This window comes from Lissotriton vulgaris, chromosome 1_1 (genome assembly GCF_964263255.1).
Source record: "Lissotriton vulgaris chromosome 1_1, aLisVul1.2, whole genome shotgun sequence".
NCBI classification, from domain to species: Eukaryota; Metazoa; Chordata; class Amphibia; order Caudata; family Salamandridae; genus Lissotriton; species Lissotriton vulgaris.
This window is the reverse complement of record NC_141685.1, coordinates 1567318293-1567342654: the sequence shown is the minus strand read 5'-3', so window position 1 is coordinate 1567342654 and position 24362 is coordinate 1567318293. Positions and strand designations below refer to the sequence as shown.

General features: G+C 47.5%; 1 protein-coding gene across 2 annotated transcripts in view; it reads left to right on the top strand.

Annotated features, from left to right (window-relative positions):
* Positions 1–24362, top strand: part of OSBPL8 (oxysterol binding protein like 8) — a 1216063-nt gene that overhangs the window by 681428 nt on the left and 510273 nt on the right. For both annotated transcript variants that reach the window (XM_086918072.1, XM_086918071.1), the window contains exon 5: positions 23888–24025. In XM_086918072.1, the coding sequence (XP_086774198.1) occupies positions 23888–24025 (138 nt within the window). The remainder of the gene's footprint in view (positions 1–23887; positions 24026–24362) is intronic.

Sequence of the window (24362 nt, the reverse complement as noted above, 5' to 3'; positions counted from 1 at the left end):
CCCATAATCTAACTAAAAACGACCAAAAAGTAAATCTAAGGAGAAAGACCCTCCAGTTCCCCGTATGACCCCTCAACATTCTCGTGCCTACAAAACCAATATCTATAATAAGTATGGTAGCAGAAATGTCAGTTCAATGGTTCGTTCCCCGACTAACCCCCATCCCTCCAGCAGTCACAACTTTCCTCATTCCTGTTCTTGTGAACCCTCTTCTTCCTCCCTACTGTGCCTCCGGTGTTCATCTTGAGAGGAAAGACTGTCCAGCCAGTCCAAGGCACTGTCTGGGTTATCAAAAAAGTAGACCCTTTTGTTATGTTAAATCCTCAATTTGGCAGGGTACATCATGGCGTACTTGAGTCCCTTGTCACAGAGCTTTAGTTTGACCCCCATAAAGCTCTGTCTTTGCTTCTGGACCGCCTGCGTAAAATCCGGAAAGAAGCTGATGGAAGAGTTTTCATATTTTTGGGGGCCTCCAGACCTGTAGGCTTGCAGGATGGTGTCTCTGTTGCTAAAATTTAATATTCTCGCTATCAGTGGCCGAGGTGTAGCCCCGATTCGTGGCCTTCGTCCGAAAACCCTGTGTGCTCTTTCCACAGTAAAGAAAGTCCCCAGGCCTTTGGGCTTAAGATGGTTAGTTATGAGGTCCTCCACGATGAGATCAGCGGACTTCGCTTCTGCTTTCTCCGGCACACCAATGATGCGCACATTATTTCTTCGGGCCCTCCCTTCGAATTCGTCCAGTTTACGGCTCACAAGTTTGCCAGAGGTCTTGAGAGACCGGACTTCCAATTGTAACTGCGCCACATCATCAGTGAGGCTAGCCGTTTTGACATCCAAGGATTTCACTATCTCGCTCGTTTTCATGAGGTCCGCTCGAATCAAGTTGACTTCAATAGAGACCGTGTCCAGTTTGTGATCCAGGGACTCCATCTTCTGACCAAGGAAAGCTTTTACCCCCTCAATGGCGGCCATCACGTCTTGTAGTGTGGGCTCCGTTGTCATGGCCGAGGCCTCGACTGCTCAGTCTTGCGATTTCCCCGCTCCGACAGGCGAACCTTTAGGTTGCGTATACCGGTCCAGTTTATTAGTTTGGGTGTATCTCGCACCTCTAGTAGCCTTCGACTACGATTTTTCCACCTCCGGTTTGGTCGCCATTTTAGGATATTTCGGAGTATAAGATATTCGATCGCCGCAGCCGAGTGAATGCAATGTTCTCCACTCTTGTCTTTCAAGGGTGCTTTGCCCACTATCGCTAGACTCGATGTGTTAAAACCCACAGCAAAACATGAGTCTGCATCGCGCGAGGTTCAGAACACTCACGAGCGTGATCCCAAAACAAAGGGATATGACTCCGCCATCCGGGCACACAAGTAATCACCAATTCTCTTTTTTTTTTTTAAACAGATTATATTAGTCTGCACAATAAATATGCAAAGCCCCGATCTCCGGAGTCAAATGCACACATCAATAAAGCATATATAACAGCGTCAGACAATTTTAGGAAATGCAAACAGCCCCCCACCACCCCCACCTCACCCCCCAGGTTGCGCTGCTGCCGTACTCAAAACCACTAATAAACAATAGTATACACTTTGAATACACACCAGGTCCATCAGAGCCTCACCACTGTATTCCAGCCGCCCTCCACGATTAGGTTGCCAAAGGAAAGTCACTCTCCGGAGGGGGGTCCAAGTCCAGCCCCCTATAGTCAGCCCACTTTTTCCAGATTCGAAAGTGCTTGCGAGGGCACCCCCTGGCCTGGAAGATGGGCTGTTCCAGCCCCATACAAAAATCCATGCTGTTCTTCCAAGCAGCCAAGGGCGGAGCAAAGGGTGCCTTCCAGGATCGGGCGATGTCCCGTTTGGCCAGGGTGAGACCAAGCAGCAACTAGTGGCGTTTGTAGCGATTTCCCCCCCACCCCCTCCATAACATGCAATAGTGCCAACTTCGGATCCCTAGGCAGTTCCCATGCCAATACGTCTGAGAGGCAGCGAAAGACCCCAGTCCAGAACCTATGCAACCCTGAATATCCCCATGTGGTGTGTAATAGTGTGCCAACCTCTGACCCACAGCGCAGGCAGTCCGGAGAACTTATCATACCTGCCTTCCATAGACGCTCCCTAGTAAAGTACATACGGTGAAGGTACTTGAATTGTATGAGCCTCAGGCGTGTGGAAATCGCTGCCCCCCTAGGACTCGCCAGGGCCTCCATCCAGTCTTCCTCCTCCAACTCCCCCTCATCCCCCACCCACGCCGCCCGCAGTTTCTGTAGGTCAGGGAAACAATGTTGCACCAAGGACTGGTATATACGGGACAGTTTTTTATCTGGGAGTTCCCCCATAAACAGCTGGGCCTCAAGTGGGCTAAAGTCTGGGAGAGTGTCATTGCCCGTCCGATATGGTGTCAAGGCATGCCGGAATTGGAGGAATCTAAAGAATTGAGAGCGGGGCATCCCGAATTCAGCCTGCAGGTCCAGGAAGGACTTTAATGTATTGCCCGACATAACATCCCCCAGAGAGGAGATACCTATGGCATCCCACCCATCAAACCCCTTCAGGGTCACCAGGTGGGGCAAATGGCCGTTCCTCCACAGGGGAGTCTTCTGAGTTAGGACACTCCACCATTTCATTCTGCAGAGCGCCTGTCGCCAGATAGAGAAGACCACTTGCGTAGCCGAAGGAAGACCCCGCCGTAGCGGCGCAGAGTATAGTAGTGTGTGGATAGATGCCGAGCCCATGAGGTGGCGCTCCACCCGTAAGCTGGGTCCCCCCTGTCGCCGTACCACCAGTCATTGAGGACCAAGAGATGCGCCGCCTGATAGTATAAGAGGATATCTGATGTGGCCAGGCCCCCAGCGTATGTGGAAAGGAAGCATGTCCGGAGTGCCACCCTCACGGTCTCCCCCCCCCCCCCCCCCTTCCCACAGAAACCCATCCAGCGCCTGACCTGCTGAAACCAGAGGGGTGGAATAGGGTATGGATGGTTCTGCAGTTGACACACAAGCCGTGGGAGCGCCATCATTTTGAATATGGCTGATCTCCCGTAGATAGACAAAGGCATACGAGACCACACCTTCAGGTCCGTCCGCGTGTGATCCTAGACCGGAGTGAGGTTGTGAGCTCGGGAGGCGCCCGCACTTTCGGATAAATAGACACCCAGGTACTTCATCCCCCCCGGCAGCCAGCTGCATGTGTACCGCCCAGTCACCCACCGTCTGCCCGTCACCCAGCACCCACAATGTGGATTTACCCGGGTTTACATACAAGCCAGAGGATTCCCCGAAAATCTGCAAGATGCGCAGCAGCCGTGGCCCAGACCGGTCCAGGTCCGTGAGGAAGAACAGCACATCGTCTGCGTACAGGGCTATCTTATCTGTAAGGCTGGGGGACCACCGAAACCCCTTGAGCTGGGCGTCGATGCGCACCCACGCGGCTGAAGGCTCCATAGCCAACGCAAACAAGTATGGAGAGAGGGGACACCCCTGTCGCGTACCCATATGAACCGAAAGGGCCGTGAAACCGCCCCCCCAACGCGCACGGACGCAGTGAGATCAGTGTATAACAACTGTACATAGGCCAAAAAGCGAGGACCCAGGTTGAGGCCAAAAAGCGAGGACCCAGGTTGAGGCGCCGTAACAGGGCAGACAAGTATGTCCAGCTCAAAGAGTCAAAGGCGCGATCCATATCCGCAAAAAATAATGCAGCCGGCTCACCTAAGCTCCTCCAGGCAGAGATCGCCACCTGGGCCCGTCTGATATTGTGCCGGGTCGCCCTTCGGGGCATGAAGCCCGCCTGGTCCCGGTGTACCAGGTCTGCAATATAAGGCCAAAGCCTGTTAGCCAGAGCTATGGCCAAGACCTTGGCTTCAGTGTTAAGAAGCGATATCGGGCGATAGGACGCGTGACTCTCCGGGGGTCGGCCCGGCTTTAAAAAGACCACTACCTCGGCGTGCCTCCAGTCCGGCGGGAGCACTCCGTCTTCCCGTGCCTTCTCAATTACCGGACGCAGCCAGGGGCCCAGCTGTACATGAAAGCGCTTAAAAAATTCACAAGGGAACCAGTTGGGGTCCGGTGCTTTCCCGGGGTTGAGTTCACCCAAGGCCGTGCCCAGCTCCTCGTCGGTGAACGGCGTATCCAAGAGGTCACGTGCCTCATCAGGGACCGACCGCGGGGGGAGGTCATCTATGAACCGCCGAACAATCTCGCCCGACAGACACTCCTGAGGTGCATATAGCCCCTCGTAATATGTAGCAAAGCTCTCCGCTATGGCAGACGGTTCAGTAACCGGGGATCCCACCGAGTCCAACAACTGAGGCAGCGGCTGGGCGTGAAGAGCCCCCTGACATAAACGGTGACACATTTTACAGGATTTGTCTCCTCACTGATATACCCGACTGCGGGTAGCCAACCATGCCTGTCGTGCCTCATCAAGTAGGACCGCAGCATATTGCTGCTGAGCCAGGACTAGATTCCGCCCTATAGACCTATCCCCTTCCTCCCTGCACCTACGTTCCAAGACTACCAACTCCGCCTCCCGCCGCACCAGATCCCACCGCCTCTCCGCCCGGGCCGCCGCGCACCAGGAGATGTCCACCCCACGCAGGGTAGCTTTCAGGGCTTCCCAAAGAGTCGTCGGGGAGGCACAGTTGTCCGTCGGGTAATGGTCTATTTTCCGGGTCATATGTTCCCTATAATCAGTCTGGAGCAGGTGCCAACTAGACATGCGCCAACTAAACGGGTGCCTGGCAGGGCCCACTCGGAAAGTAAGGGCCACTGGTGAATGATCGGATAGAGCCCTTGGCAGGATGTCCGAGAACACGATTCTCTGGGCCAGTCCCCTGGGGACGAACAAGTAATCCAGCCTGGAGAACGAGCCGTGCACCGAGGAGAAATAAGTGTACTCTCGGCCCACGCAATGCCCATACCTCCAGACGTCCACCCAGTCCAGGCTCGTGGCAAGGGCACGAAGCCTGGTGGGGGGGTCCCTCCAGTCCACCTTAGTCACCCCCCTCCGCCACCGGTCTATGCATACGTCCATCACATCGTTCCAATCCCCCGCCCACTATATCAAGGATGTCGGGCATCTCACCCCAGAGGGACATGACCTTTTTAACTAGGGACCACTGCAACGGTGGAGGGGCATAAATGCTACCAAGTGTCACCCTGTCACCCCCAACCCTCCCCTGGACAAATATGTACCTGCCCTGAGGGTCGGACCAACTCAATTAATGTATAAAGGAGACTCTGCGATGTATAAGGACAGCAACCCCCCGAGAGCCCCTCGTGAAGCCTGCATGATAAGCATGTATATATCCAAATTGTTGTAAGCAAAGTGCCTTTGTGCCCAATAAGTGGGTCTCCTGAAGCAGCAGGGCATCTACCCCGGCCCTCTTGGCATAGCGAAGGACTGCCCCCGCTTGACTTTATCTAATACCCCCCGCACATTCCAACTCAGTAGTCGCAGTGTACCTGGAGCTACGCACCCCCCATCCTGAGCAGTTGACATTGTAAAAAGGCATTGTATGAGCCACGATGGCCCGACAGATCAGCATGTAAACATCCCAGTGTAAAGACAGCAGCAACATAAGCGCAACCAGAGCCACCCGCCACCCTCCTAACACAACCCCCAACACCCCTCCCGCCACCCCACACCCCGCACCGCCCAACATGGAAGCACCTGTTGTGTTAGGATTGCGGCCTGGCCTCCAACGGGAGACCAAGAGCCACCCCTCCAATGGATCCCCTGAACATACCCCATAACTAGGGAATTGCCAGCCCTACCCACCCACAGCGGGAAAGAGTGTCCTGGGGGAGCCAGCCCTCCAGCCATTGGGCCAAAAAGCGCTCCACGTTGTCTCCCTCGCAACCTTCCGGAAATCCCGCAAAGCGCAGATTGTTCGCCGCGCCCGTTCTTCTGTGTCCTCCACCCGCATGGCAAGGCCTTTTTGCAGCTTCTCCATCGCCGCCATCTTTTTCTTTAGGACAGAGATGTCGTCTTCCACCTCAGAGATGCGGGTCTCAGCACTAGTGATCCGCTCAACCGCGTTCCGTAAATCTTGGTGGAGCAGCGTGACATCCGCCCCAACCGCCCCAATCTTAGCATCCAACATGTCTCTGGACTGCGTGATTGCAGCCAACAACGCCGCATTATCAGGGGCCGGAGCCTGCGACACGGCAGCGCCGGACGCCATGCCAGCTGTAGCGTACTTGTCTAGCGTCCCTTGCTTAGAGTGGCCACCACCTGTGTGGCCCCGCATCATGACGGCCGCAGCGGCGAGCTCAGGAATATGCCCCCCAACACCAATGACAGTCACTGTCCGGGATCCACAGGTCGGCAGAATTCGGACTGGCCAACCGATCCACCACAACAGCCCACCGGCCCACTCGGCGCAGCTCTTAAGCAACTAGAGACGGGAGAGGAGCCGCTGGGCGGGGCGCCAAGTCACCCCGCGCGGGTCCGGAGGATGAATCCCTGGGCCCCTTTGGACCAAGGGACAGGACACCACCAAGCACCTCCGGGGCCCGACCTAGCCCCCGTGTCAGTCAATGAGCGCAGAAGCAATCCAGGTGGTATGTCACAGGCAGGTCCGCCCGCGAGCAGCGCCCACACGATCAATCCACAGGGCCCCCCAATTGCAAAAGGTGCCACCGCTGGCCACAATGTATCTCCCTGAGGGGGGGGGGAAGACTCCCAGCACGGACGCCCCCACCACTGGCCCAGGTGCGGGCACACAACTCCCACCTGGGCCCGATCTAGCCCCCGAGCTCCCACGCCTCCAGGGGGTCTCAGCCCGGCAGGGCCACGCCAACCATGGCGGATCCAGGGGGGCTCCAAGCGCCCCAACTTCTTCCCCGAAGGCTACACTCACTGCAATGCACCAGTCGCAGCCAAGCACTCCAGGGCGCTCCTGCCCAGTCGGGTCACACGTGACGGGGGCCTCCGGCACCCCTCACGACCTCTGGGCGGTCCAGCAGGGCCCCAATTCGCCGCTGTCTGCGAGCTGTTCAGGGGCTCAGTGGTCACAAAATGACGGCCGCAGCTGCCGATTTCCCCCAGGACCGGCGACTCCTCCGCCCCGCCAGGCGCCTCAGCTTCTCTCTCTGCCTCCCGGGGGGGGCGATCACTGACCCACCAGCCCCGAGATGGGGCGCGCTCAGCTCCGCTGATCCAAGAGCGAGCCGTGCCCCGATTGCCACTGCCTCTCCGCTCCGGCCGCCACCATGGCCGGTGGAGTGCCAAAATTGAGGCCCCGGTCGCAGGCCCAGACGGACCCGGTGGGCCTCTCCGCCTCTCCGAGCCGCCAACGGCCCTACGGGGCCGCCAGAGGACCGCACACACCGCCGGATGATGCCCCCGGAGCGGGGCAGTGTACCACCACGCTGAGTGCCCACAGGAATGCTCAGGGCCAGATTATTTCGTCAGGGTAAAGGCTGGCTGGTCGGAGCTCGCGCTCTTCACGACCGCCATGCTCGCTGGCTAAGCCACGCCCCCGTAATCACCAATTCTCTTTTAGTTCACCGATTGTGTACCAGTCGATTCATCTCCGCCTGATATGCTTCGAAACGGAGACACTGGGGGGCACGCCCGTCGAATCGGGAAAGAAGCAAAGGCCGATTGTGAAGTCAGACTGGCAACTTCCGGTCCGTACCTCCGTTGTTGATTCACTACGGCCTGGGTCCAGTGTGCCAACTCAAGTACCGGGGCATCCGGTCCAAGCAGGCCGCAAACTGCTCAGCTCTCTAACTCTGGTTTCCGAAGGTCGATCGGGATGCGACTTTCAGTATCCGCTTAGGTTCCGCTACAGTAATCCCCCTTCAGGCATCAGGATAAGTGACCGGATGTAACCGGGGGGCAACGGGGGTCTCGGGAGCCCTAAGCTCACGCGGCCATCTTGGACGCGTGCGAAGTTCCTCCGAGAGTGTATGTCCTTTGATGGTGCAAGTGAACACCACTCACTTTCCTTCTCCATTGCAGTGGCAATTCTGGATTTTGTACCCTAGCAGGATGCCTAACAGAGCAAATGAATTTTTTTGCAATCGAGGTGTGCAGCCGTGAGAAGTATCCGAATCTCAGACTTCCCTTATCTCTCACAGGAGAGAAGTATCACCTAAATACGCCTAATAGTGACCAGAACCTGGACACCCCTGGCTTATCGCGAGCCTGCCTATCCTTATGGTTCATGAAGCGGATGGGAGAAGGACCATTTTCCTAGACCTCGGGAACGTAAGACAGCCTTTCTCAGAAGCATCATCGGGCTGTACTTCCGTCCTACCAGCGTGAAAAGTTTTGGATATCTGAGAAGGAAGCAGTCACCGGATAAGGAAGAAAGTTGGTGTGTAGATAGGACATGTCGCGCTGTTAAGCACCCAATTACCCTTCTGTCCATCCTCTCCGTTATCACCGGCTGCCATGACCAAAGCTCGCTCTTTGCTTATCCATCTTCCTGGAATCCCCCTCCCATGTGCCCACAATCACAGGGGGCATCGGCGGAGCGCCTTCCCTTCTATCAACTGGGGCTGTTCCCACTGCCGAGCGTCACAGCGTGCGCCTTCGGATGCAGTCTTCTCCCTCTCCCACAGGACTGTCTGGGCCCTCCGTAGCACTAGCACACCACTGTTTATGTGCCCTGAAGAGCTCTCCTATCTATGTCAGCCGTGTGCAGGCGAGGTGTTAGCAGTGTAAAGAATATATATGAATAGAGAAGAGCGCGAGAGAGACCGAGCTGGAGGAAATGCGAGAGATAGACAGCCAGCGAGGGGGGAGTAGGGTAAGAGGAGGCAGTTTATTTATTTATTTATTTTAAGGTTTTGTTGAGCGCGAACTTGACCCGTGAGGGTATCAGAGCGCTTTACATATTCAGAAGTTAGAGAAGAATGCAGTAATTCACAGGACCTGTACAACATATAACTTATAGAAATAACGGGGTCATAAGGTAGGCAGGAGAATCAAGCAGGTACTGTACATTTGGGAGGGATAAACTATACATCGGGGAATTTTACCGAGACACAAGTCATACATGGAGCAAATGGTAGACAGGAGCATCAAACAGGTCATGTGCAATTGTGAAAGGATAAACTATACATCGGGATATTTTACCGAGAACGAGTCACACAATAGGTAGTAAATTACACCAGAAGAAAAGTCTCTTAGGCAATGGTCTCTAGGTAGCTGAGGAGACAGGTTTAGCCAAGGAATTTATACATGAGGAAGGATTTAGCCTCTTTTTTGAAGTGTGCAAGGGAGGGGATTGTCCTGATGTCCGGAGGGAGGGAGTTCCAAATTCTTGGTGCAGCGCCGGTGAAGGCTCGATTGTATGTTTTTGTTTTCCTAAAGCGAGCAGGCCGGAGGAGGAGGGTGTTAGTCGATCGAGTGTTTCTGCTTCCCCCAGATATCACAAGCTTCTGTGCGAGATACGCAGGGGAGTTAGAGTGTAAGGCCTTGTGCGTGATGCATGCCAGTTTGAGGTGGATCCTAGCCTCGATGGGAAGCCAGTTCAAAGCTTTCAGGTGAGGGGTGATGTGATCGAATTTTCTCGAGCCTGTAAGTAGTCTGGCGGCTGCATTGAGGCAGGCTTTTAAGGGAGCCAGGGAGATCTTGGGTAGGCCGGACAGGGTGGAGCAACCATATTCAAATCTGGAGATAACCAATGATTGGACTGCAAGTTTTAGGTCCGGTGCGTCAAGAAAAGGTTTCAATTTCCACACATAGCTCAAGTGAAATCTGGCGGATTTGGCCATTGCGTTGACATGGCCTTGCATGTTCAAGTTTTGGTCCAAGGTGATTCCCAACGATTTGGCAGAGTCCACAATGGTTGGAGAGCAGTTTAAGGCAGTGATGGCTTTAATCCATGTCTGGATCTCAGAGTTGTTCGTGGGAGGGGAGATTAAAAGGAACTCAGTTTTTTTAGCATTGAGTTTAAGTTGGTTTGAGGAGAGCCATCTGACGGTCAGCTTCAGGGCCTCATTCAAGGTGAGGATCTCCGCAAGAGAAGTGATTTTTATGTATATCTGAGTGTCATCAGCGTACATATGGAAGGATATGTTTGCGGTGCGGAGGACTTCAGTAAGGGGTTCAAGATAGAGATTGAAGAGGGTGGGGGACAACGTTGATCCTTGCGGGACTCCCCCTGTGACCATAGAGGGGGGCGGACAGTTCGCCGTTAATTAAGAATCTCTGAGATCGGTTTTGAAGATAGGAAGTGAACCAGTCCAGGACTGTACCATCTAATCCCATTCTCAGTTTAAGGCGTTTGAGTAGCATCTCGTGGTTGACCGTGTCGAAGGCGGAGGATAGATCGAGGAGGATCAGGAGGCATGTTTTATCTTGGTCAAGGGCTAGAAGAGCATCATCGACAATGTGGAGCATGGTGGTTTCAGTACTGTGACCGGGTCTGAATCCAGATTGGCAGTCATCGAGTAGATGGAAGCTTTTGATATGGTGACTTAGCTGTGTTTGGACACACTTTTCCAGCACTTTGGCCAGGAGAGGAATGTTGGAGATTGGTCTAAAGTTGTCCGGGGAGGCTGGGTCCAGTGACGGCGTTTTCAGAATGGGGAGGACTTGGCCAGCTTTCAATGAGGCCGGTATTGAACCCTGTAGGAGGGAGGCGTTGATTATCGCAGTCCAGCTGGGAATAATGGATTTGGCAACAGTAGCGAGACAGTTTGAGGGGAGCGGGTCGTTGAAGTGGTTATTGGGGTTCAGTGTTGAGAGGATTTTAGCTACTGCGTCTTCATCATAGGGAGTGAATTCGGACCAGTGTGCTAGATTCTTCGGTGTGGATCGTTGCAGCGAGGGGAGAGACATATGATGGCCAAGGTCAGTGTTCTGGGGGGGGGGGGGAGTGAGGCAGCCTTGAGTTCGATATCTAGGGTTCTAATTTTGTTTGCGAAAAAAGAGGAGAAATCCTCGGAGATGAGAGATTAGGGTGTTTCTTTCGTTGTTTTAGCCAGCTTGTTTGATTGAAGTTTGACCATCTCAAAGAGCTTGCGGGGTCTATTCCGAGCATTTCCTAATTCCTCTCTGAAAAACTCTTTTTTGGAGTTAATGATATTCTTGTTGTAAACCTTTCTGGCTTGGCGAAGGAGTTTTAGGTGGTCAGCCGAGGGGTGATGTCTCCAGGTTCTTTCAGCTTGTCGGAGGGATCTCCTCTCGTCATTGAGGGAACCGGTGAACCATGGGTTCCTAACTTGGACTTGGGTTCTTTTAAGTTTAAGAGGGGCTAGGTCATCCAAGATGTTCGACATTGTGACCGAGTAGTGATCATTTAGGTCACTGACTGAGGTGATGTGGTGGTGGGAGGGGGGGGGGTCGGATTTGCAACGAGACTCAAGTTCAGTGAGGTCAAGGTTTTTAGTGTCTCTAACCCAGCGTTTAGGGAGCAACAGTTGAGGTGTCCATGTCCTGCAAATGCCAGGTAGCAGGAAGGAGATGGCGTGGTGGTCTGACCAGTCGCAAGGGTCGATCGATATGAGTTTGACGGTTGACTCCTTGGAGATAATCCAGTCAAGAGTGGCCCCTTTCGAGTGGGTTGGAAGGGGGCAAGCTTGGGTCAGGGCGAGATCAGTCATGAGATCTTTGATGGTGTTGACATGAGGGTTGTTGGGGTCATTCCAGTGCAGGTTGAAGTCACCTAGGAAAATGTCTTTAGTGTTGGGGGGAGTACTTGGTTGTTATGACTTCCATGAGGTAGTCGGTGAAGGATTCGTTTGTGCCTGGGGGGTGGTAAAAAATGTGTAGGTTGCATAGGTGGGTGGTGTTACTACCGACTGAGAGGGCTAGGTATTTACAGGGACCAGTGGAATCTGTGAGAAGCTCTGTGACAAGGAGGTTAGAGCGATGGATGCAGGGGATTCCGCCACCTTTTTTGTTATATGGTCTGTCTATTCTGATAATGTTGAAATTGGGGGGGATTAAGATATCGAGGCATGGGGATGAGGCGTCATTAAGCCAAGATTCTGTTAGAATGGCTACGTCAGTGTTGTTGTTCAGAATGAGAGCAGAGATATCGGCTGCATGCTTTACTGCGGAGCGGCAGTTGATTAACATCCCAGACAGATCGGGGGAGGGGGAGGTAGCAGAGGTCGGGAGGGACAGGGGAATAGGTGCAAGGTTGTTTGTGATTGCCCTTCTATTGCGGAGGGGGGCTGGTCTGTAAGGGTCAATAGCAACCGTGCAGATGGCGTAAGCTGTGCTCCCAACAGGTAGACAAGGGGAGCTGGGGGCTGCGTTATAGTCATTAAGAAGATCCTGGATTTCCTTCTCGGTGAGGTCTTGTGAGTTGGTTTTGGGGAGGGAGAAGTTGTAGGAGAGGGCGAGGTCAAGGGAGTCCTCATCAGATAGGCTGCTGGTGTGCGTGCGGGGGCGGAGACGTCTCAAGGCAGTAGGTAGAGGGCGTTTGGGAAGCTCTAGGATATCAAAGTCCAATTATATCAGGAAATGGATTCATTAAGACAATTACTATAATACAAACTTAAAACTGGCAAATTAAACAGTTTAAATCAGTGGATATTAGTAATTATTATAACAGTAAACATAATTAAAAAACAAAAGCAATGTCAAAAATAACAATAACAAAAATATTGATAATAAAAATTTACATTATGCACATTTCAGTCTGTAATCCCGCTAAGCACATTCAATGTATAATTATCCAACTTAAATGTACTGTTTTTTTTTTTACTTGGTAGGAACAACATTTGATAGTATGATACCAGGGTCTGAACCAGTGTTCTGCAGGACTGTGGGAAAGTACCAGTCACCTGAGATTTCCTACCAGGTAACATGGAAACCAAAAGAAGAAGAAGAAATTTACGCGTTAACAAAAATGTTCCTTATAAATAAAATTGACGCAAAAGATAAATATGAATACTGGGTTATTCAGAAGGAAGAGCAAGAGAGAAAAGCTAGGCCTCTACTTCAGGTCTGTTTAAAAATTTCGTTTCTAAAAAACTTGTGATCCTCAAATACTATTTAGTCTATAAATCAATACCCCTAACCAGAACCAGATATATTTGTTTTTAAACACAAACTCACACTTTACCAAAATATCTTGGAACCAAAACCACACAGTTCCAAAAGAGAGGACATGTGTGATTTCACACAAAGCTTGACTTTTCAATAAATTATATCACTGATGAATTACCAGCTTAAATTATGAAAGATTAAAAGGGGACTGGACATGCTGAACCACCTTAATTAAAACAACGGGATGGGACCTGAAGAGGGGGAAGAAAGACCAGTATAGTGGTGGCAGGAGATGGAAATGAGACAGGATAAGAGAGGGGAGGGTGCATAATGAGAGACACAGGTGAAGGTGACACGAAGAAAGAGAGGTAAAAGCAGGGAGAGACCAGAAAGGGGAAAATGAGGAAGAAGTGAGAGAAATTGCCGCTTGTTTATATTTGGATCGCGCTTTCACTTAAAGTGAAAGCGCGATGCAAAAATAAACATGTGTGTCTGGAAGAGACGCTGTGCAACAAAGTAAAGATCCGTAAAATCACACACTTTTAGAATATATAATAAGCTGTCGCCATTACGCCATGAGATGCCGTGCGCGTGCACATCTCCTTTCTGGGCAGGCACGGCAAACAGGAAACAGGGAGGGAACAAACATGCCTCCCTTCCAGTCAAAAGCGCGCGTTTTTGATGTGCGTCACTGTAAAGCATGGGTGGAGCTTCCACCCCGCTTCGGATGCAAAACCGACGACAACAGATCTCGCAAGCAAGCAACGCATGCGCTGCGTCGCTAGGCGAGACCTAAAAATGTATATGTACCACCCTGGACAGTGCTTAATTTGAGCTGGTGGTTGCAAGTGAGGGCTCATCCTCCCTAATTTTTGGGCACATGCCCTTATTTTCTCTGATCAGACTTTGATCCAGAACAGGAAAGCAAAAAACACAAAAGGGGTATCAAAAGGAGGTAGAAAAATACGGAACAAGATTAATAAAGGGAGAAAGCAGGCAGGAAAAAACATGCAGGAGTACGTTTGAGAGTGGATGGTAGTGGGTTAAAAAGGCATTTGGGGGAATCGAGACTACGCAGTTTTGGTTTTTCCCACCACAACATTCTTCAGCACAGACTGCAGCTTCTGAGCAAAATGTTTGGGCACCAGCACTTATTTTGTAAATTAATCCATTGGTTTGTTCAAATATCATTCATAATTTGCTTGTCTGCAGCGTGTGGAATTGGTTCATTCAGCTTCAGCTGTTGACTTTCTTCCTTGTGAGTTACAGCATTTTATTCTTGCACGTCTGTCTAAAGTCAAGTGCACTTCTCTGACGGAGCTTTTAGGCCAATCTCTTCATAGATTTCCCCTTTAATTAAGTGCTTGTTTATTTTTTAAATTATTGTGCAATGGGTCATTTTTCTTTTTTTATATCCAGGCATACCAAATGTGGATTGAGGTATTTTTTTTGTTTATTATTTTCACAATTTTTTTTTGTCTTGCATATTTTTGAGAAGAAAAAAACACGAAAAAGTAGGCCCCTGCCAATGCGTGTTTTTTTTGTTTGTTCTGGTTTTTCCTTAACGTTTCTACATTACTGGGAAAGTGCCGAAAGCGGTTTTGTTCAAAGTATGACAGTACTTTTCCTTCTCTCAATCAGTATGCTTTAGATCAGAATGTCGTGACCTTGGCGCGTTAACACACAATACATGCATAAGCACATAAGAGTGTCTGCAGTTGGTTAAATGCTGAGGTAAAGGTAAAGCTGGAGCCTCATTGCAGGAAAGCAGGGGAAGGGTTTTGTAACCGAGGAGGATTAAGCCTGGCCTGTGAAGCTGGAATAGATGGCTGGAGGTTCAGTAAACAAATTGAGTCATCATGCACGTAAAGCTGAAGCATTGCAGCACCTTGGACTGTTGCTTAATTGAATCGACTGAGTTGGAGAAATGGAAGCACTCATTATTGCTGCTGGTACATTGACATCGACAACAGTGCGTTGCTGTAGGAACCAACGCTGTCTTGGGAATACAGTGCAAGAAGTGTACGTAAATATGTACTGCTGGAGACCTCGTTCTGTCCTTGCATAGAGTCGGGTTTCTGTGCTTCATTCCAAGATCGTGTGAAGGTCTTCGACAGCACAGATAAGAGTAATCAGACTGTGTCAAGCAAAAGAAAACTCTTTGTAGTCTCAACTTATCAAATATTATCCACAATTGCACCAGTAGTATCCGTGGCTGCTTACAAAGACGCAGATGAGCCTTTCTGAACTTGAGGTGCATTCACATTCAAAGATGCGTCTCTTCTGGTAAGGTGTTGATGTGCCTTTCCCAAGTAAAACCAATCAGTAATTCTGAAGTCCCTTCAGTATCAAGAAACGTCATCTGATATTGAAGGTGACCACGTCAATATTGTTCATGGGAAGTTGAGCTACCATGTGCATTATGATGAGGTCTAGCAGTTGAGTCTGGAGTTCCTGGCTTTGCGTCCCCCTTTCCACTTGAATGTGAGTCAGAAGCGTAGACATATGATGTCTCCGTTCTCGGTGCCTTCGTTTTAGTCTGTTACAGTTGGTGGATGGTGTTCTTTCTAATGGCATAATTACTTTTAGCTCAACAATGCTTTGGTATTGCTGCTGATCCAGGCACTCTGTGATTGTTGTTCTTTTCAAGATTGCATTTACCAGATTACCTAATCGCCATCCAGGTGCATTTAGCATAGGCATGGCTGATAGTGTGGGTGTGTGACAGAATGCTTTTAGGAACGGATGCTGGTGCGTTAAGAGTTTACAGGAATAACATCCACAATTCTCAATCTCGGGGATGTGTATGGTTAATAAAACTAGTTTATGAAAGAAACTGGATTGTGAAATGGGGGAGAGAGATGGTCCTCAGTTTGCTGTTAAGATTCACAAAGCAGATTGCGTTCTCCGCAGACAACACTAAAAGGTTTCCTGCTTATCTGTTGTGGATAGAGTGTGATCCCAGCAGCAGTAATTGGTAATTCCATAAATGTAAGTAGCTAGGGAAAGATATCTGCATTGCACAGCTGCGGAGCACTCCCCTGCTTGGCAAGGTATTCTTATTTATGGAATTATCAATTATTGTGAAAACACAAGCGTACCAGGAACATGTTGCTACCCTAATCAGAGATCATTGACTTGACTGGTGATGTGATGGTCATAATAGCCCTGAGGAAGTCCGTTGGAATATAAATATCCAGTGACAAAACAGGAGTTGGCTAGTTTATGAGGAAGGTCACAGCAAGGATTTGATAAATGTGGTTCACGAATGCAGTACACAAGACTTGCTACTCAAGATCGGGACTCATTTTTGGGGATCAACTCTCATGGAAGGAATAGTAGGCTTTGGAACGTAAAAGATGTCCGCCTTTCTTATTTATACAGGACCCTGCCACAACCCCTTCTTTTTTACATCACATTTTTTGTATTGCGTTACCTTTTTACTACTTCCGATCTAAAACCCACTTGATGGGCATGTGTGTTTTCTATTTTCTGCCCTCAAGGTCTCACTATGGGATTAATGCACAGCTTTTTGACTAAGAAGGGTTTAATTAAATTGTGACGTGGCCTTAGGGCACTGTAATAAATTCTTAAACTGCTAATTGATGATTCTTGGTGAGGTAATTATATTTTACTATGTCCTATAAATCGACGAGTAGCCAGCATTTTGTTCCCTTTTTTTGCTTTTCTTCTTTTCTACTGTGTGAGCCTGTGCCATGATAACAGCTCGGAGTGAGTCTTTGATGTTTACTTTGTTGGGGGAGGAGGGATAAATTAAATACTAATCCATTCATAAATCATGTGCACTTCCATACTAAATATAATGTCAGTTGTCGATCTCTTGCTTATTTTGTGCATTTAGCAGCCAGAACACGACATGCAGACATTTATGGAGATGAGTCAGATGGCCTGCATGAATGCCTTTTTTAATCTCCAGCATTACAGCAGACTGTGCTCCGCCAGCATTACTGGTGAAGGCAGAAAATACCCAGTGCAATAGCTGTCTATTTAAAAGCTAAAGTACAGAACCACTCGGGCAAAACTGATTTATAAATAAAGGAATTTTATTTGTAAAAGCTACAAAACGTCTGTAAAAATGAGCTTTATGGTTTCTGTAGAAGTTATGGGGATTAGCAGTTTATCATTCATGTCAGTGTTGGGTCATTATGGAGTAGGGTAGTGTCTGAAAGGAGAAGAGTAATAATTACCTACCCATATCGATTTTTTCAGCTGGACTGGGAATTTGTGGTGCTGCATGAGGAATAGGTAGCCCATTGCAGAGAAATTCAATTTTACCTTAGTAGTTTGATGGTTCTCAATCACCGTCACCAGCTGTTGCTTCTGATGGAAGATTCATAAGACCAGATTTGCGGAGTACCAGCTTGCGGTAACAGATTTCTGTGAACCCGCAAAATATGACAAAAGAGAGGATTCTGAGCTGGTTGTGCCTACCTCTGATCGATGAGGAGACTTTTTTCTTATGCTTCTCTTAAAATTCGGAAAAAGGGAAACATGTATTGGTAGTAGCTTGATTCCTGAAAGTTGGCACAAGAATTTCTTTCTTTCTGACAGGAAGCAACTGCGAGAATTCCAATAGAGCGACATGCAAATAATCAGTGATAATCTATGATCTATGTCCTACGTCTCGGATCTAAGGAACAGAGCGTCTTAGCCATCAGATAACTTCTCACAGTTGATCTCCTGTCTCTAAAGAGGAGCTGGAAATCCTGTGTTCTTTTTTTAATAAATCTGTTTTTATTGTTTTTTCCTAAGGCTAGAAGCATTACAGGCAATAAGCAGTACATTATGTAATGCAGCACAGTTGTGGTCCAGTTAGTCTTGAATAAAAGGTAACAAATTCGATTTTTTTTTTAAACAGGTCTCTCTCCACATAAAATGTTTTGTATTCATGACTTATAGAAAGTATACATTTTCAAGGAGATGAATAACTGCATATGGGGTCCTTTAATTCCATATCCCCCCCCCCCCGCCCATGTTTGCGAGGGCAACCAGTGGCTTTGTGTATCGTTTTTAGCCTTGGCTAGACTGCACATGCGCTGTCTCAAGAGACATGTTGTGTTCTATCTGTGGGCTTTCAGGCCACCCATCTCCTACCTTTGGTAAACTTGAGCATCACTCTCATTTTCTTTGTTGCCATTCGTCATAGCATGCACGCGTCATGCCCTCTTCATGTGTTTGGCCCTCCCATAGAGCATGGACCAAGTACATGTCTCCTTACACTGCTCCTGGTTTGGGTAGCTATTTGTTTTCTTTGTTTTCAAGCACTCCATAGGAGTACTTATGTTTTCAGGCTGTCTTCCTTGTACACATGCACACACAGCACTGAAATCCATGCTTGTGTACATAAACAAATGCATTTCTTAAAGAGTTGATAAAACCTGAAAAGCACTAGTTTATTTGTTTGCATGATCGAATGGTGTCCTGCTAGACAACATGGCTAAAAGACATTCACATTGACAAAGCCAATGGGTCAGGCATTGCCGAGCCGTATTGGCCTTTCCAATGAGTGTTTCAAGTAGGCGGGACTTCTCTAAGCCTCATTTCCACTACTCTATACTTAGGGCAGTTCAGGAATGCCAGTTTGGCACTATATTACATTTGGCAATGATTAGGACAGTGCTATAATCTTCTAAAATATTGTTAGGGCGCTGTCCTCAGTGATAATTGAGGATTGCTATACGGGGGTCCAAAGAGACACCCCCCCCCCCACCTCCTCTACACATATGCACTCCACTCTAACCCAGTAGCTTAGGATTACGTGGCATTCCAAATGGTGTGAAGTACCACCCCAATCTCCGTGTGGCTTCTAAGGCAATCGTGAGAGCCCTTCCCTGAACAAGTCACAGCCTTTATTTGTGTGAAATACACAGTGTAAGTATTTAAAATGTACCAGCCTGTATCATGTCATTATGTAATGGTCCTGGGAGAGGCCAAGGCTTCTCTACATTCCACCTCCTCAATTGGCCCAACATCCACATTCCAAGCCTCCTGCAGTTTACTGAAGATATCGGGTGTATTAATAATGATGGATTTATATATGATGCAGATGTTTTGCTGATCAACTGACTAACTGCAGCGTTCCCGATTACAGCCGAGAATTGTTTGGACAATTTCCTCTTCATTCCGAATTTAAGGACTTCAATCCGATCCAGTCCAGGTGACTCAACTACACTCGAATTCCAGGACTGTCAGGCTTGTTACATATGTCTTGAGAAAGACCCGCTGCGACCTTATTCATCTTGGCACGCGAAGGGTCGAAACGTCGACATTTCTTCCAATTGGCCCCAATAATCCAGAAACCCAATAGAACTGACAAAGCAACAAATGGGATTCTGTAAATTTGTATTAATGGATGGCCTCTTTTGAAAGTTGAACTTGTATATATGTGTATAAACTGTCTATATTGGAAATCATGTTTGTACATATTGTATGTGTCACATAAGCACTATTCACTATTGTCACATGTTGCACTTTTTTACTATGATATTGACAGTCACTAATGAATTATTTTGAACGCATCTTGAAAAAATATAAAGATACAAATAGTTCTATACAGGCTTTTCTTTTCATTTATTGCAAGAACCTGTTGTGAATTCCTGTCAGAGGGAGGTGGTAATATTAAACACGGATAGAATCTACAAATTAGTTGTTTCGCTACCCGAACAATTTTTCTTTTAATTATAATATACCCAGGTTCTGAGGGACACAGGGTTAACCCCAGGTATTTAATGAAAATATCAACTAAATCGGGCATTGTGATGGAAATTCTATATTTTTGAGGGCAAGTATATTTATCTGATGAAATAATTCCCTATTAAATTGGAGTGTCATCACTGACTAAAACTCACTTCAGTCCTAAGGAAGCAGGAAAATTACTGGCGAAATGTTGCCTGACTATAATTCAGACCACTGGAAAGTAAGAGATGTAATGTTCTGACAGAAGAATTGAGTTCCAGAATTAATGATATCTGAGGAGCGTTTTGGATCTGTCTAATAGTGAATCTTCAAATGACCCACAATTTAGTTTGAAAGGGATGAAGCAATATACAAGAAGAAAAATATTCTACCTTCGACAAGAACTATACACCGTGGGAATATATTTCTTCATATTTCTCTACGTGTATGAACATTTTATAAATGGCAATTGTATTGATGTGTAGTATCACGTCTTTTATGTTTTCATATGTGAGTCTTTGTATAAAAAAATCATTAATTGGAAAAAAGTATATCTATAAATTGTTGGTGACTTTGCTGTCACAAAAGTGAATTCTTCTGGTGCCAATTGTATGGCTTAAGCATTATTGACAAGTTATGGTTCTGTCGGGGGGGGGGGGGTGAGCCATGCAGACATTTTTGTTCTCTAAGATATATTATATAGTGCATTTATATATTCATATACTTAAAAAGTGGTTCACACCCACAATAGGCAATCCTGATCCCAAAAAGATACTCTTGTCTGGCTCGCTCTAGTGCTCCCCACCCTTCACCAAACTGCTGGCTTTTTTTTTTACATTTATTATTATTAATCTTATTAAAACATGGCCTGGTAGCTGCTTCAAAATGCTACTGAACCGCTCATTATTTGTTTACGCACTCACACTGTTTTTTGTGGGTTTTTCACTCTACATTTCCAACATGACCACTTGCCATGTTGGTACGGTAAAGTAAAATTCCCCCAAAATATTCCAGGACTGGAGTTAGAATAATAAATAAGGCTCCTGGAATGTTTGGGGAAATAAGTTTTTTCATCAAATATTCTAGAACTGGAGTTAGAATAGTAAACTTGGTAGAGGAAGGTCCTACTGATGAGTGAGCATGGGGTGAATGGTGTGTGAGGTTGGTGGTTGTTTTTGCAAATGATCCCTTCCACTTTCTCTCTTTATTTTATATATGCTAGTGTATATGATGTGGTGTACCCACTGTATGAGACTCTGATTCATTCTCTTCCGTGACTGTGTACGAAGTGTCATGTTTTCTTGTTTAACTTTTAAATGCAAAATAAAGTTGTTTAAAAAAAAATATATATAGTAAAAATGGCCTTCCAGTGTCCACCACTCCCACTTCTGCCCTGATGGAGTAGTTCAGGGCAAGAAACACGAACGAGCTTGGACCGGCGTCAAGTCGGTACAGGTTACACTGCTAAGCGCGCACATAGAGGCCATTTTTAAACAGATGGCTGCTGAGTACGCATGTGTGCCTTTGCATTGTACGGATGCACATGCATGTGCTGCCCCATGCTGCAATCAAACAACCACTGGCAAAGCCATTAGGTCGGCACTTGATTTTAAAGGCAAAACCTACTGGCTTTGCCAATTCTTGTCTTCCCTTTTTCTTTCCTGTTGGGAAACAAGCGATTGTAGAATAGATTATAGTCCCTTATTATTTGATGATTCATAACACTAAAATAAGAACTGCTACATTCATGTTATGTTAGAAATTCATATGTATTCTTTTATAATAGTCACTGGATTTACATGTTTTGTATGTAGCTAATAAATGCCGTTGGTTTATACCTATAAGCGCTGTACTCAATGAATAACATATTTTGAATTTAAAAAATAAAGATTTGTTCTTAAGGTTTTGTTTACCACTGATGGTTCTTTTGAAGACTTTTAAACCACCACCTCTTGGCAATAGTTAATCTTCAGCAGAAGTGTTTCCCGAATGCCCCGAGTTCATGCGCCAGATCGGTGCATATCACCAGCTCACTCAACTCCCCTGTGTCCTCAAAAGGCTGTGCCTCCGAATTTTCATGTATTGGGCTTGGTTCTAGAAATGTGTAAGTGCTTCTAGAGCACCAAACTGACTTATTACTACTCATCCTTGTAGGTGTAGCAGTTCTGTCCCTGCTCATTGGGAATATACCTTCTACACTTGTATCTTTCATCACCATTCTGAATCTGCTTCATTTTTGTTTGGCAGGTTTCTATTCGAATCACTCCAAAGTAATGTAATTTCTTAATCCGCCACTATTGTTTCTCCCACTCTTCTAAGAAGGCCCTGAACGGATGACACGTCTATTCTTTTCAAACCTCCACAGGTTTTTTATCTTCAACTGCAAGGCACAAGAAGCAGTCGGGTGCAAAATTCAAGAAGCCACGGACATAGTCTACTGAACATGTGTGCTTTTGGATAGTGAGTTTGAATATGTAGATTTGCCAAAGTTGTTTCGTGTAGAAGTTTAGAACAGTAGTGACTTTCTATCCACACGATGAACATGCGCTGTTTGGATGCTCCATGCTCTAGAACTACAGGGATACACCCTAAGTATTTGTGCACTGGGAACAGTGAGCTCTGAGTTACCCATAACAATAACCAAGGTTGACAAGAGAAGAGTACAAGCACCAGGGAAAGGGTGGGGTGTTCCTGTTACAGCTCCTGGTGAGGAGTGCTTGCATAGGTTTTCCAGTACTACTTATATTTATTGGACTGTATCAATGAGATATACAACATGTGAGCCCCCTCTTACCTTGAACATTGACTGTTTTCGGTCCCCTTCTTTCTCCGCCTTTCTCTTGCTTTTCCATAGTTATGACCTTGTTTTTATGACTAATGTAGTTTACTGGACACAGATCTCCTCCATTCTCAGGGGTGCAACCCACTTGCTGGTGGAGAATAGGGGCGTCTTACACCCCACCCGTTTCACTGTGTTATTTAGCCATTAATATCCACATCGGTTTCTCTGGCAACCTCTTTACATGTGACCTTCCCCAAAAAGCATTGCCACCTTGCACAGTGCCTTGTGTTTCACATTTAAACTACTTTGCAAATAAACATCCTAGATGAATATGATCAGGACAGGTATGCTCCCACTTCACTTTATCATACCCAAATCAGGCACAAGCAGGTATTGGTATAACAATTGCACCATAAACTACTTAAAGCTTGAAGCCAAGATAGAATCCAGCTCACTTCTATGGTTAAGCGTGTACAAATCTGCGCAAGATGTATGCACGTTTACAGGCCGACCAAACTCAGAAGGACTATGGACATAATAACATATGGCTGCATGTTGTTGTCTTAGATATTTTTTACTAATACTTTTTTGTATTAGCAGTATTAATTTTGAAGGATCCAGCCACAGGGTGACTGGAACACTGCACAGATACCACATGAGAGAAATGGCAATAGAATTCGAACCCCAATGAGTTGGCTAACAGTATGTAGGCTATATATCACAAGCATAGATATTGCTCAGTACCTCTTGCTATAGTGAAGCCAGTTTTAAGCTAGGGTTTGTACAGGAAAGCAGTGCCATGCTCTCAAAAGGCATGCAGCACCCGGCCAAATAATTTCTACCTAGAGTTGGTGCCTTTACTCCTGCCAGTGTGAGGCTGGAACTAGTTAGTTGTAGACCACTGCCATCGCCAGCACAACTATATGGGGCAGATCTGGCCTCCTGCAGTTAGATTTTTGGCTCACTGTGCTGCAGGGGACTTGTCCTATTACGCGTTGTTTCAGCATTATTCTTCACCCTCATTCCTTATTATTGACTCAGTGTTGTTAGTCGTTTGTTTAATGTTTTAAATACATTCATGCCTTAGAAAATCTTATAGTTAAAGCCGGATTATGATGAGGGCAAAGGAGGGCAGACCCAGATAACATTACCTGCACAACAGCCGTCAGGAGCTTGGCTAGTGTGAGCTGCTGATGGACTTGATATGATAGCTCAGGCTCCGCAGGGTTATGGAAAGGTTTCCTTCTCTTAGTCCACACCAGCTGCCTTCATGCCATTGGTAGGTCTGTCTCAAGTGTGGACACAGGTGAAGAAAGCCTGCTCTTCTTCTCTACAGAAAGGTCTCCCTGTGTAAGAATGGAAGTTGATAAAGGGGTCCTCTTCAAGTACCAAGAGGCCGGTTTCCACACTGGATTTAATATGAGCCTTGTCTTTGTCTTCACAGCTTTGATGCAGAGCAGCGATGACTCTCACCTAGTGACTCCAGGAAAGATGAGCCAGCGCCAGGGGAAAGAAGCCTATCTCACCCCGACCAAAGACCTCGTCCAGGCGACTCTCAGTCCCGGCATCATCCAGAGCCACGGTAAGGGTACCATCCACTTGTGCCACCCGCTGCCAGCTTAAATATGAGACTTGGCTTGCAGTGGAGACAGTGCAGCCTGTTATTCCTGCCGAGTATTGCTGTGGAAAGGAAAAGTCACTTGGGAGGTCATCCAAATAATTCATTAATCTGCGCTCTCCGCGTTATGATGAGATCGCGCGCCCTTGTCTAATATATCTCCCTTGGCAAACCACAGTGAAATTGTATCTCCATAGTGTCCTGTTCACTTTCCATGTGTAGCGAGTGTGTGACGCACCGGCTGCAGCGAGCTGGAGAAGCTGATCCTTCACTAGGTTGTCGCTTTTCACAAGTTAAAACA